The 15,146-nt window shown below is 46.2% G+C and overlaps 1 protein-coding gene across 1 annotated transcript in view; it reads right to left on the bottom strand.

Moving 5' to 3' along the window:
- Positions 1-231: 231 nt before the first annotated feature.
- LOC145408788 (uncharacterized) overlaps positions 232-15,146 on the bottom strand; it is a 30,109-nt gene continuing 15,194 nt past the window's right edge. Inside the window, exons 4-5 of the mRNA XM_080279437.1 lie at positions 12,944-13,644; positions 232-1,462 (exon numbers count right to left, since the gene is read on the bottom strand). Of these exons, the coding sequence (XP_080135563.1) occupies positions 1,004-1,462; positions 12,944-13,644 (1,160 nt within the window). The 3' untranslated portion in view covers positions 232-1,003. The remainder of the gene's footprint in view (positions 1,463-12,943; positions 13,645-15,146) is intronic.

Here is a 15,146-nt window from a genome sequence, read left to right as displayed (position 1 = left end):
ATCTTTGCTTTTTCATTTGCAAAGTGGCAGAGGTGAGTCTTAATTCTCTCCAAAATAATAATAATGATAATAATAATTAGTATAAAAATGGTAGAAAAATCAAAATAAATAACATAAACTTACAATAACAATAATCATAACATACAACTACAGCAAGAACAAGAGCAACAACAGCCAACATATAAGAAGAAACTACAAGAGAACCGATAGGAAGAGAAGGAACACAACCAGCCTATGAAAGCGTGGATAACAAGGAGTACAGGAATAAATGGCGATACTTGAGCAAGAAGAATATAAATACAATACATAGGAACAATGATAAACTTATAACCACAAACTTACAACACTGGGAACAACACTAAACAGAACATACTTAATAAATACTATAAATTACACAATAAATATATCACAGCGCTCATCTTAAAAACGACTTGTTAAGTACACTAATGACTTTTTTAAAAAGATCCTTAAACTGAGTAGCATAAATTTCTATCATTATTATTGTCTACAAAATAGTTCTGAGGAACCGACGGAACATAAAGGAAACACCATTTGAACATGTGAAACATATCTTTTTGTCATATCACACCTGACGCTAGCTCTCCCTTCAAGCCTTTAAAAACTGTTACGACTCTTTTAATATACTTTGACAATAATGCCCCTTTTCACCTTGAATGCACATCACTTTTCAGCGCCTCCAATATTTTATATTATTATTGCACAAACCACTTCCCGAGTGAGTGCCTGGCTGGGAACATTTTTACAAGTATAGATTCAATGATTTATCTATATGCATTAATTTCTATGTGTAAATGCTAATGAGATAGAAAGAACTGCTGCTTTGCTGGAAGGTCTGGTGGGCACAAAAGGTGACGAGGAATGTAAGTGCTGGTAAATCTGGCTCAGTTGGATCCCTTAGGTACGGGTATGCCAGTCAGCCAGCCAGTCACCCCGCCAACCAACCAACCAATCAACTACTTTAAGCCAGGACGGGTCACCCCATTCACTGCGGTGGATTGTCCTTGAAAGCCGTAAAGATTTTACTTAAATCCTCTATGGCATCGTTGAATTTCATGACGATCACGGCGTCCCGCAAGCCCCTCGCTCCAGAATCCCCCTCCAAGTCCCGGTAGTGTTCGCTCATGATCTCCTTGGTTACCTCTGCAGTCGGGGCGAGGGACTGGTGAATCATGGCGTGGTGGAGGTTGCACAGGATCCTCACAATGTAGTTCTCTATGGTGCGGAACTCAGTCAGGAGGGAGCCCTGGTAGAGTGCCTGGTCCAGTGTTACCTGCTCGATTCCCACTGCCACCCGCTGCATCCTCTCATAGGAGTGGAGCAGTGTGGTGGGGAAGGAGGAGTCGGCTGCTTCGGGCATCTCCAGGAAGTCAAACACAACGCCCTTGCTGGTTACATGGCTAACCAGGTCATCCCAGGTCGAGTACTTCAGTGACTCATTGGCCTGTCAAGGAAAAGAATAACACTGGTCAGACTGAGAAGCAAAACAACTGCATGTGGTAAAATAATATGCAGTATGTAACAGTGATATTCAGTATGTGGTAAAATAATACACAGTATGTGCCAAATCATACATATGGGAAAATGGGAAACTGTAAGAATAGAGATGACAACAATAACACATACGACAACAAAACAACATGCTGGGAAGAGGAAAACAGGTAAGACTGAGGATGAAGTGGTATGTTGAGAAATCATATATCAGAGAAAAGGCGGAAGAGTATAACTATGGAAGATGACACAGGAATATACTACCAGAGGGGGAAGGGGAATGAAAGTCAACAACTCAAGGTGAAATTAATGAGAGAAATGCATGACGGAAATTGGACACAAAATATACATGGAATCTGACACAAATAGTAATATGTGGTTCAGATATTTTATGGTAATACCTCCTGCCTTATTTCAAAGTAAATGTTAGTGTTGTGATGAGACAGTGTTGAGTAATTGTGTGAGAAGCGTGTGATTAGGTCAGAGGCTGTGTGGGTCCCTGGGCATGAACCAATCACAGAAACATGCTGACCTGACTCTCTCTCTCTCTCTCTCTCTCTCTCTCTTTCAGAAAATAATAGAGTGGGGTCATAACGGAGAAAGAAAAATACCAATAAAAAGTGTGGAACATAAGGATAGCTCTGGAATCAAACAAGTAGAACAGCGTGAGGGAAAGCAAAGTATGATGGGATGTGAAGTGTGAAAAGGGTGAAAATTCAAAGTATGAGGGAATGTAGTGTGAGGAATGATGGAGTGACTGAGGAATGCAAAGTATGATGGAATGCAGTGTAAGGAATGGTGGTGTGAGCAGTGAGGTATTGGGGAATGCAATATATGAGGGAATGTAGTGTGAGGAATGAAGAAGTAACTGGGAATGCAAAGAATGGAGGAATGCAGTGTGAGGAATGATGGAGCCAATAGTGAGGTATTGGGGAATTGCAAGTATGAGACCCCTTCAGCGACATTGGCAGAGCAGCAGATGTGAGGATGCCTGATGCCTGCACCGCGGCCTAGGACACGGCGAGGCAGGGCAGGGCAGGGCAGGTGGCTATCCTGGGGCAGAACTCATGCCATGTGGCCACCAACTGTCCACGAAGATGCTTACAATTCCTCACCCACCCTCCCACTCACTTGTCACCTCTCCATCCATCCATCCATCAATCTATCTACCTGTTTGTTTGTCTGTCTATTTATCTACCTACTTCTCTAGTAAGTCATTTCACCGGGCAGTCGTCTAAGTCATTATCCATACGTCTCCCTACAGCCATTGCAATTCAATGGGTTATACATCATCTACTCATCCACCTACTCACTGCTTCCAACCGCAATGATCATTCCCCTTCCAACCAATTCTTCAAGCATTCCTGGTAGGCTAATCCATCCATCGAGTCACTCCTCCCTATCCATAAGTGCATATCCACACCATCATCATCACGGGACATAAAAATGATCAGTGTCAAAGATGCCGTGAGGAACCCGCAGAGTTTTGCAAGCCCCCCCCCCCTATTAATTATACGCTTAAGATCTTTGTATGCAGATAGTCTTCCATTAATTTCTTTAGACATTTTACAATTATTCTTATTATTATTATCTTCCCTCCCGCTTTTCTTCTCTCCCCACCCCCCTACCTCTCACATCCTTCCTACTATATTTTCTCTGAGTTTCCCACTCGCCTTCCTTTTTTCCTTATTTTTATTTTTTTTATTCCTCCTTCCCGCGTTCCTTTCTTCTATCCTTCGACCTGTCCTTCATGAATTCCCCTCTTCCTCCCCTCCTTGCCTACCTCCTCCTATCCCTCCCTCCCTTTCTTCCTCTATTCCCTCCCTTCCTCAATCTCCCACCCCCTCATCCTTTCCTCCCTCCTCTTCCTCTCTTCCCACCCTCTCAGGCGACCTTCCCACAATTAACCTGGGAGTAAATACCTAACATTCTGAAGGCGACTCTGCCTTCTTCCTCTTCACGCCCATCTTCCCGCCAAGGTCACGCCCAAATCCCGTCTTTTTCCGCCCGACTAGTAATCACAGCATCCTACAAATAAGGCCTAATTAAAGAACAGTTCACGCCCAATTGTAACACTAAATCCCGCCCAGATACCTTTAAATCTGGGCCAGGTTACCTAAAATCTGCTCAACTTACTTTAAAATCCCGCCCATCTTATTTAAAATCCCGCCTAACTTATTCAAAATCCCGCCCAACTCACTTTAAATCCCGCTCAACTTAACTTTAAATCCCGCCCAACTTAACTTTAAATCCCGCCCAACTTACTTTAAATCCCGCCCAACATACTTTAAATCTCACCTTACTTAAATCCAGCCCAAACACATGCTAACTCCCGCCCAATCTACACCTGTTTCCCGCCCAACGCACACCTTTTATCCGGTTCAACTAACAGGTCAGAGTGGAGAGAGTAGAAGCTTTGTTTTGTAATGGTAGTAATGGTAAGAGTAATGGTGATAGTTAGGATTTAGGTGGTGGTAGCTGTGGTGGTGATGGTGGTACTTGTGGTAGTGATGAGAGTAGTAGCGGTAGAAATGTGGGTAGGTGTGGTAGCAATGTTGGTAGATATGGCTATATTAATGGTAGTAGTGACGATGACAATAGTGGTAGCTGTGGTAGTGACGGTAGTAGTTGTGGTAGTGATGCAACCAGAACACCCGACTCGGAAATTCCCCTTCTCTGTGAGCTACTTCCGGTTCTGTCGGTCCGTTTGTCTGTCCGCTACACTGCCGATATGACACAAGATCCACACCCACATATACACACATACGTCCACACCTATACACATAACCCACACCCTCTTAAACACACACGCCCACACCCTACACCCACACAAGTTGACACTCACATAAACAAACCCTCCCACATCCCATTCACAAACTACTGTACATCCACATTCAAACACACACACACACACACACACAGCTACTTTCACACATCCACACCCACAAGCCCACGCCCACACCAGCAACATCCACACCCACATCAAGACCTTCCAACTTTCACCCACACCCACGCCCTCAAGCACACCAACCACGCCCAATCAATTTCCAACAACACATTAAAACCAGGCACTTAATAGCACACCCCGCCCACACACCCACACTTATGCACCTGCGCCCACACCCTCTTCTGCGCCTACACCCACAATTACACCCACGCCCACGATGGAGGTCAGAGGAGGGACGTGGAGAGGACGGAGAGAGGTCAGGGCGTAGAAGGGAGAGGGAGGGAAAGGACGGAGGGAGAGAGGGAGGGGGGTATGGGGAGGAACACAGTGTGGGGGAGAGGTATGTTGGTGGGAGGAAAGTGAGGGAGAGAAGGAAGAGACTGGGGAGACCGGCATGAGGGAGGGAAAGTTGGGAGAGTTTGGGGGAAGTACAAAGGCGTAAAAAGGAAAGCAAACAGCAGCACCCATTAGTCTTTTCGAGGTTGTTAAGAGAGGTTATAACTACCGTAACTATTCTATGGATCAGAGACATGGATAGGAAAGCAGGAAGGTATGAGGAAGGAGTGGACTGATTGGAAGAGGGAGAGGAAATACAGGAGGGAGAAACGAGGGAGGATGGGACTGAAGGAGGGAGGGAAATGATCAAGGAAGGCGAGGACTGACTGGGAAAGGGAGAGAAAATTCGGTTTGGAGGGAGAAACGACGGAGGATGGGACTGAAGGAGGGAGGGAAATGAGGGAGGGAGGAAGGAAAGGACTTTGCAAAGGAGGGAAGGGAGAATGGAGAGACAGGGAGGCGGGAGGCGGAGGCAGGAGGGAGAGAAAGGACAGCAGAGGAGGGAGGGAGGGAGGAGGAGGTAAGGGAGAGGGAGATGGAAAGATCAGTGTGGGAGGGAATGAAGAGGTAAACGATTCTTGACAGAGGGAGGGAGGGAAGCACAAGGGAGACGAGGGAGACAGACGAAGGGAGGGATCTGAAGCAGAGTGAAAGGATGGATGGAGGGAAGGACAGCGAGAGGGAGGAAAGAAGGCCCGTGGGAGGAGAGGAAGGATGAGAAGGAAGCATGAGAGAGGGGAGACGGAGGGGGCAAGGAAGGATGCTTGGAATGAAGAGAAAACAGGACTATAAATAAGGGAGGGAGAGAGAGAGAGAGAGAGAGAGAGAGAGAGAGAGAGAGAGAGAGAGAGAGACGGAATGGAAAAAGTGAGAGAAGAGGATGACAAGGAAGGCTGGAAGGGATGAGGGAGGAGGAGGAGCGGGGAGAGGAGAGGCAAGAGGAGGAGCAACAGAGAGAGAGAGAGAGAGAGAGAGAGAGAGAGAGAGAGGGAGGAGGCAGACGGGAAAATGGCGACTTTGAGGGGAAAATCGAAACTAGATTGCAAGTATATATTTTTTTCTACTTGGCCATTAGGGTGTTTGTTTTGGGAAGGGGGGAGGAGAAGGGAGGGCAAACGGAGGGGGGAGGAGAGGGGAGGGGGGAGGAGAGGGGAGGGGAAACGGAGGGGGGAGGAGTATGAGGGTATGGGGAAGGGGAATGAACGAAGGAAGGACACGGGGAGGGAGAAAAGAGGTGGGGAGAATAAAAAGAAAGACGGGAGGGGAGTAAAGAGAGAGTGGGAGAGGAATGGAAATGGGAAAGATAGAGGAATGAATCAAAGGAAGAAGGAGGGCGAGGAGGAGAGAGATGGAGGTGGGAGGGGCAGAGGGAATAGGGGAGGGAGAGGGAATGGGGGAGCAAAGAAGGGAGAAGAAGGAGATACAAAGAGAAAGGGAAGATAGACAAAAATATACACAGACAGGCAGGCAAACAGACAGACAGAAACAGAACGGGATCTGAGTATAAAATGGCGAAAGGTTAACTACATTTGATATGAGAGAGAGAGAGAGAGAGAGAGAGAGAGAGAGAGACGTACGGGTGGAGGTGGGATTTTCCAGAGTGAGAGGGCAACTGGTCCGTGACATGGCCGCCCAGGTGGAGGCTCGTGGAGGTGGAGGTGAGGGGAGGTGCGCCGCAAGGTTAAGGTGGAGGAGAGGTGGATCAAAGGTGGATGTGCTCATTAGGGGTCAAGGGGTTAATGTGGAGGTAAGGTGGAAGAAAAGTGTACCAAGGTGGAGGTGCTCATCAGGGCCAGGTGTGTGTGTGTGTGTGTGTGTGTGTGTGTGTGTGTGTGTGTGTGTGTGTGTGTGTGTGTGTGTGTGTGTGTGTGTGTGTGTGTGTGTGTGCCGAGGATGGTCATGTGGAGGGAGGGTGGGGAGGTGGCTAGTGGAGGTGGAAAAGAAGTGGAGGCATCGACGTATAACAGAGGGAAATGCAGAGGATCGTGAAGGTGGACGAGGTGGAGACAGAAAGGGTGAAGGATAGGAGATGACAGAAGCAGAGATGACGGATGGGGATGAAGAAAGATGAAGGTGGATATGTGGATACGCCAAGTTAGTGGATGGTGGATGTGGACACTGGCTGAAGTCCAGTGGGGCCATGTGGAAAAGGAACAAAACAGAAACAGAGATGAGAGACAGGTGGATAATGGACGAGGTGGAGACAGGTGCATGCTCAAAAGTGGACGAGGGTGTGGCTAAATTAGGGTGGAGGCAGGTGGATGCAGAGGTGACAATTAGCGAGGCAGGTGGAGCGGGAGGAAGTGGAGGTGTGGGTACGGGAGTGGAGTGTAGGAAAAAAATGCTTGAGGGTGTTTGCATTTGTGTGTGTGTGTGTGTGTGTGTGTGTGTGTGTGTGTGTGTGTGTGTGTGTGAGAGAGAGAGAGAGAGAGAGAGAGAGAGAGAGAGAGAGAGAGAGAGAGAGAGAGAGAGAGAGAGAGAGAGCATACCTTCCCCATGAGGTAATAAGAGGAGCGAGTCTACCTGACCGAGGCATCACAGACATCGAGTCTAGAGCACTGGCCTTACATACACACACACACACACACACACACACACACACACAGAGCCTGTTACCTCATTCACTTAGTTTCTATTATGCATATTCTCACACACACACACACACACACACACACACACACACACACACACACACACACACACACACACACACACACACACACACAAGCTTGCACGAACACACAAAAGAACCGGTATACACACACACACACACACACACACACACACACACACACACACACACACACACACACACACACACACACAAACTGGTCTTGCCTCCTGAGTCATTATCGATACCCGTATGATGGGACGATTCGGTTGCACGATCTTTCGGCTCCAAACTCCTTAAAAAAAAAAAATGAAAACTGAAAAAAGGGCGAGAGAACCCAAGTCTATCTATCTACAGCCCGACGCCCTAATCCCGCAAAGGGTAGCCGCAGACAAAACGCCTCCAAGTCGCTGTCACCCACCATTTGACTACCCAAGTACTAATAAAAAAAGTGGTTCGGTCTGGGACTACACCGACCCGACTCTGCCTCCTGGAAGAAAACTCTACTTCTTGGAACTTATCCGGAGCGAGGCCGAGATGTTACTGACTCACCAAAACCTCCAACCCGGCCGCCAGAGGGAAAAAATGGGGCGAGGGAGAGGGTAGGGGAGAGGGGAGGAGTAAGGGGTGGGGAGGGGGCGCGCTAATATTCGAATCCAGCCCCCCCCCCCGACAAAATTCTCGCTGCTCTCCCGGCATTTCTGGGAATCACAAAACCCTTTCTCGTCCGCTGGTCCCGTGACTCACCCCCACCCTTCTCCCCTTTCCCTGCCCCCCTTACCCCTCCCCCACCATCACCCCCCACCCCAGCCTTCTCCTTCCGCCGCCCCAACAATCGCCTCTGCGGTAGGGGGCGGTAGGGGTGACAATCGCCTAACACACCTCATATCCGCCTGCCTCTGACGTCACACTCACGGATTCTCTCTCACGGTCCGGAAACGCTCGAGAAATTTGTGTATGTAAACAATAATTAGGTCTCGGTCTCTCTCTCACCCTCTCTCTCTCTCTAACCTCGTCCGTGTGTACCTATATATAACCTATTTCTACTCTCGAATCCCCGCCCCCTCTCTCTCCTATATAGTTTTCCTCTATCTCCTTCCCCCCTCTCTGTTTATATTCTCTCTCTCTCTCTCTCTCTCTCTCTCTCTCTCTCTCTCTCTCTCGTCTGTGCATACATCTACTCTCACTCGCTCTCGTAACTCTCTCGGTCTACATCACGATTTCTACCTTCCCTCACCATCTCCTTCCCTCATTCCAATTTCTTTCGTTGACTTGTTCCACGCATTTACCTGTTTACCTCTGCCACTCTCTCTCTCTCTCTCTCTCTCTCATTATCTCCCGCCCTCAACATCACTATCAACTCCTTTATCAGTGACCTGGGAAAAAGTTCTGAATATATGATGTTCAGGGGCCCGAAGCGATACGAGAGAGAGAGAGAGAGAATTGGCATCTGGGTAGTTCTCGAGAGACAGGAAGCGATAAAGATAGGGTACGGAAGCAAATAGTGATAAGACTGATAAGAAGAACTGGCGCGGGTGATAGAGAAATAGATATGATGGTAGATAAGAGAGAGAAGGGGCGACCAGGGGCAGAGGAGAGAGAAGGTGGGTGATGGAGATAAAGAATGATACATGAGAGAGAACAAGAGGTATGAAAGAAGACAAGAGGTGTGAGAGGAAACTGGAAGAGGAGGAAAGGAAGAAGTGACTGGAGATACAGAGGATGATTTAAGAAGAAAAATGACGAGAGAGGAAGACGAGAGGGAGATAAGATGAGATAAGTGAGAGATGAAGAGAATAAATTATGCTGATAAGGATAATATACGCTGAAACACATAAAACATGGAGGAGGATTAACTTATACACCTAAGACGCCATAAAAAAGAGGGGAAAAAAAAAAAGACATGGAATTGGAAGCAGAAAGTAAAAAGAAAGATGGAAAGGTAAGGTATGAGGAGGGGAAAATAACAACGGGAGAGAGAAAAGAAAGCTGGAAAGGGAAAGGGAGGAATGAGAGAAGTACAAAGGAAGAGACAGAAGAAAGCAGAGTATAAAGGAAGGGAGATAAAGGGCAGGAGAGGGAGACCGAGAAAGAGGGCACATGGATGGGTTGAAAGTCACATGATTGGCCGAAAGCACAAAGACTCACCACATCTGCTACCTCTGCTTTCCCTGTCCCCCTCCCCTCCCCTCCTCCCCTCCCCCTCCTTCCCCTCACTTTCCTTTCCTAGTTTCTCTCTCCTCCCCTTCTGTTGACCCTCTCTGTCTTCCTCTTCAATATTTACCATTTCTTGCTTAAAACTGTTACAATTTTTTTTTATTTCCTACTATCTGACATTCCTCTCGACTCTTGCAACATAAGGGGAAGAAGAGGGGAAAACAGAGAGAGAGAGAGAGAGAGAGAGAGAGAGAGAGAGAGAGAGAGAGAGATACCTATATACATACTACTCAAAAAAAAATCTTACCCCCACAATACCTATTATATCCAAACCCCTTCAACCCGATGACATGCTAATTATTCTTGCTACATCCCCACAATTCTACCCAGCTTAGGAAGGACCTCTTGTGGCTAATGAAGGCTGTATCTAAGCCCCCAAGTTCGAAAAGTCTCCCCTAAAAGATGAATAAACTTGCTGTAGCGAACAGAAGTTTATATGAAAATGCATCACCGTGTTCAAAGCCGCGCGCGTGTAGTCTTTCTCCCGCAAAAATGAAAAAAAAAAAAATCCAAAAAAAGAAAAAAAAAATGGTAGAAAAAAAAAATCCACCTGATCCTAGGGGTTAATTATGAAGTTATTGCTACCCTGGCCGGATTTAATGACGTCACACCAAGGGATGCTCCAATTGGCCCACCTGAGATCCGCCTACCAGCCCGGGATTGGTAGGGAACGCTTATGACGTGTTGGTGACGCAATGGGGGTGGTGACGTCAAGGGTTTGTTCAGATTCGGAAAGGCCAAGGTTTAACTGTGGGTATGTTGGGGGGGAGAGGGTATGGGAGAGGGGTAGGGGAAGTGGAGAGAAAGAGGAGAGGATATTGGAGGGAGGGGTATGGGATGAGACGAGTGAGGGGAGGGCGAGAAGGCCTGTGATAAGAGGGATGAGGAGAAGGGGTAGGGGAGGGCTGACAGGGAGGAGGAGGAGGAGGAGGAGCTACACTCGAGTTGACAGACAGGAGAACGAGGAAGACAAGAAGAGGAGAATTGAGAAAAGAAAGAAGAGGGAGAAACGGGAAGAAGGAGACAGGAAAGGGAGAAGAGACTCCAAGGGAAGTAGAGGAAAATAAGGGTGGAGGTGGAAGCAAGGAAGTGGGTGAAGGGTCATGAGATAAAAAGATAACATTCCGCACATTCCCAGCTCCTACTGATAAGCCTCGGGGGATAGCTATGTGACGAATTGGCAGACGTGACGAGAGGCAAAAGTGATGAAAATGGCAGTAAAAATGATATACAGTATATATATATGAAGGGAAAATGATTGTGAAGATGTCAAAAAGTGAGGATGATGGAGACGAAAGTGAAGAATTGACAAGGAATAAGGTGAAGAAAAATTAAAACATGTTGACGGAGTGACAATGAAGATGACGAATTAGGAAGATGACATGGATGAAAATGGCGAAAAGACATGAAGATGATGAAGTGAGGACGAAAATTGAGGCGAAAATGATGACCCGGCAATGCGGATGCATGATAAAAATGAGATGATGGTGATGTTTATGAAGCGACGAAAGACTGTATGTATGATGAGGGAGAATGGTAACGAAAGAGAAAGTGATGAACGAAGTGACGAGATGAGAATACAAAAGATCACGGGTGAGTGTGTCATGAAGGATATTTGACTCTCTCTCTCTCTCTCTCTCTCTCTCTCAGGTGTTGCTCCCACGCTCTTATATAATATCTCACTGCTGTCGCTTTCATATTACACGATGCTTCATTACCTCTCTCAAAATATTTTCTCTTTCTCCCTCCCTCTCTCTCTCTCTCTCTCTCTCTCTCTTGCAGAAGGCTGCCTGCTTGGTAAGTAAAAAAAAAAAAAAAAAAGGTGGGTCACATGGCAAGTAACCAATAAGGGTAGGTAGGTAAGCAGGCAGGTGTGAGTAGGTAGCTGGGCAGGTAGACAGGAAGGTAGGTTGGTGAGTAACATGAGAATGTATGAGTAAGTGAACTGGCATTCTTAAGTGGCCACAGCAACAAGAAGAGATGATTTAATAATAATAATAATAATGATGATGAGAGAGAGAGAGAGAGAGAGAGAGAGTGTGGAAAGTTGGAAATGTGACGAGGTAAGGAGAGGGTGTGGGTGTCAGGAACAAAGGCACGTGGGTAGGTGGGGGGAGGGGGGTCAGTCCAGGCGGGTGTGGGTGTGGGGAGATGTGGATAAAGGTGGAGGGAAGCTGTGTGGATGAGGCAGGGGACTGGGTGAGGCTGGTGTGGAGTGAGGCAGGTTAGGTGGCAGTAGATCAGGCAAAGGTGTAGATGTGGTAGGTCTTTAATCAGAACGGGTGTGGATGTTGCTAGAGATCGAATGTGACACGTGTGGACGAGGTAGGAAATTAGTTGGGCAGGTGTGTAATGAGGCAGGTATGGAAGCAGACTAGGTGTGGATATGTGGAGTTTTGACTAAGGCAGGTGTGGGTAAGACAGGTGTGGTCGAGATGGAGGTTTGGGTGAGGCAGGTATGGACGAGGAGGTTTGGGTGAGAGAAGTGTGGATTAGGTGTAGGTTGTGGGTGAAAGAGGTGTGGATGAGGTGGAGGTTTGGGTGAGAGAGGTGTGGATGAGGTGGGAGCTTAAATGAGGTGTGGATGTGGTGGGAGCTTATAAAAGAAAGGTGTGAATGAGATAATTGTGAATGAGGTACATAGGTGTGGATGAGGTGGATGTGGGACGAGGAGGAGCTTAAAACAAAGGTGGATGAGGTGGAAGGTGAGAGATGATTGTAGGTATGGGGTGGCGTAGGTGTGGGTGTAGTTGCCTACGTGAGGAAGGTGTGGGAGGGTCAAGTGTGGGTTGGCGAGTGTGGGTGTGGGGTATTACTCATCACATCCTTACCTTTGAGTTAGAAAGAAAAAATACCCCAAAGAGAGAAATGGGAAAAATATTTGTCCTCTACTACTACTACTACTACTGCTGCTACACATAACGAAAGGGTAGGAAGTTAAGTAATATAAGTGGAGGACGGCATGTAAGAGAGGTGACGCATGTGGGGAGGGGAAGGGGGAGGGGGGAGGGAGGAAGAGAAATGGATGTGGAGGAGTCAAGCTGGAAAGAAAGGGTAGGGCAGAAGGAGGGAGAGAAGAACAAAATCAGAAAATATAAAGGAGCTCATAATAATCGTAACAATTACTGGAGAGTAAGAACAGGAAGAACGAAGATGGTAAAAAGATAAATGGAAGAACATAACACCACTGGAGGAATGAAGACAGTAACATGAAAGTTGGAACAAGAGAATACAACCAAAGACAACAGAATACAACGAAGGACAGCCAGGTCAACCAGGTACAGAAGTGGGATAAAAGCAAAAACAATAACCTTGGTACTTACAAACTTGTTCTTGAAGTCCCCCTTATTGATGTAGCTGTAGGCCTGATTGAGGGAGTGAACGATGTGCTCGCTAAGACTCTGCGGGGTATTATTTTCGTCGATCATAAGGCCAGTGCATGGCTCCGACCAGTGGGGCACGTCCCTTCGGCCCCTTGATGCAGCTGCGTTATCTGTCTCGTCGCCCATTCTTCTGCTGCTGCGCTGCTGACGATGGAGCTCCTGTTCAATGCCCTGCTGTTCTGATTCCTGCTGTGCCAGTCTCAGCAGACGACGGGTGATCTGCTGGCTGAGGTGGTGCTGTTGTTCCGAGGTGTACCTCTCGATTATGTGCTTATGTTTGGGTGTGTGCTCCCCGACTCTGTGCTCCTGTTCCGGGGTGTATTCCTCAACTATATGCTCCTGCTTGGGCGTGTACTCCCCTAGGTGCTCCTCCTGCTGCTCCAATGCCCTGACTCTGTGATGGTGGCTGTGATGCTGTCTGGGTGTGCTGTGTTCCCCTAGTATGTGACGTCGCTGCCCCTCTGAGATGTACTCCTGCTGGGCTATGTGCTGTCGCCACTGCTGTTCTGGTGTGTGCTCCTCCTGTATGTGCCGCTGCTGTTCTGCTGTGTGCTGTTTGGCTGTTCTTCTCCACCTTGTGACTGGCACTGCAGAGGCGGGGTTCAAGACCAGGAGCAATAGCAGACACACCTTCGCCCACCCTGAAAGAAAAAAGAAATAAAAACAATAATATCAACAATAATAATAAATATTACTACTACTTACTACTACTACTACTACTGCTACTATTACTACTACTAATGGATCTCTGCCAAAAAATGGATGTATCCAAGATGAAGGGGTCATCAGAGGCTGTATTAAGCTTAAGGTTAACAGGCATCCGTTTATTTTAGGCACTACAATGAAAGGCCTTGTTAAGAAAATACAAGTTCTCAGAATATGTCCGCCCTAATTACGACAGACAGACAGAGAGAAAACTGGCATGAATACTTTCCATTGTTATTTATGTAACTCACTAATTTATGCAAGTATAATTAATAAGTAGTGAAGGAATGTTTCTCTGCCTCGGGATGAAAGTAAATAACAGGGTAGATTATATAACAGTATAGTCCCTTTGTCTTTATCTGACGGAACTGGACTACTGCAACACCTTCGACCTGCCTTAATTATGAGGTTGGAATGAATCTCCTTGGTATCTAAATTTGAAGGTGTTACAAATCGTCGTCAGGTTAAGACAATACAGGTCTACTACGCGTCAGTTTTAGCATATTTCAAGGAGACGTTAATGACCTAAATTCTACATCCTAATAATACGCTATACTGTAAACTCTACATTCTTATAACACTCTACACTCCACACACTAATTATACTGTACACACTGCATACTAAAAATACTGTCTCTGGGTTAGATATCGTCTACACTGCACCGTTAAAAATATCTTAACAACGTATCACAAAAAAACTAAAGTAAGGTCAAACTAGATCAACTCTTATTATTTTCTTGTTTTTGTTTTTTTTCCTTTTACCCAATGCCCCCGGGTGACGTCCTTATACGTTTTTCTTCCTATTTAGCCGATTTCACTCAAGTTTGGGGAGAATTTTCACAGAGGACAGATATAAAGTAAAAAAAAAAAAATCACTAACATACTTAACCATGTAAAAAAAAAAAATCGTCTGGTGGCAACAAGCTAAAAAAATAATAATGACCCAATTCAGAATGAAAAAGGTCAGGGGTCAAATCTATTATCTAACATCGTACAGGGGTCACTGGGATCAGGAGTCGATCTGCATTCCAAATAGTTAAGATAAAAAAATCAATTCAGGTCAGTATAAATCTTATAATCTTGATCACATTATGTGACGCCATGATCTGGATATGATTAAGTGGTTTGACTACTGACTCGAAATTTACCCAGAAAAAATGAAAAACAATAAATAAGAACTTAACAGGTATTCGCTGGCTACATTACTTTATTCTTCACGATTATCGATATTATTCAGTGTTTATTCAAGCCCTGGTATTCTTATTCACCATTCAACCACGCCTTCTAAGCACCTCATCTATGGCTGATATAAAAACTTCACTTCCCTAACACTAATTACTAAAACAACTTCACTTCCAATATTTGCCAAGGAAGTTAAAGTTCAGAGGGGTCGAGACTAAAAAAAAAAAAAAAAAAAAAAAAAAAAAAAAAAAAAACA

The sequence above is a fragment of the Coenobita brevimanus genome, chromosome 78 (genome assembly GCF_032717465.1).
Source record: "Coenobita brevimanus isolate Jiangsu-jjx chromosome 78, ASM3271746v2, whole genome shotgun sequence".
NCBI classification, from domain to species: Eukaryota; Metazoa; Arthropoda; class Malacostraca; order Decapoda; family Coenobitidae; genus Coenobita; species Coenobita brevimanus.
The sequence above is the reverse complement of the archived record's forward strand: the minus strand, read 5'-3'. Positions and strand labels throughout refer to the sequence as shown.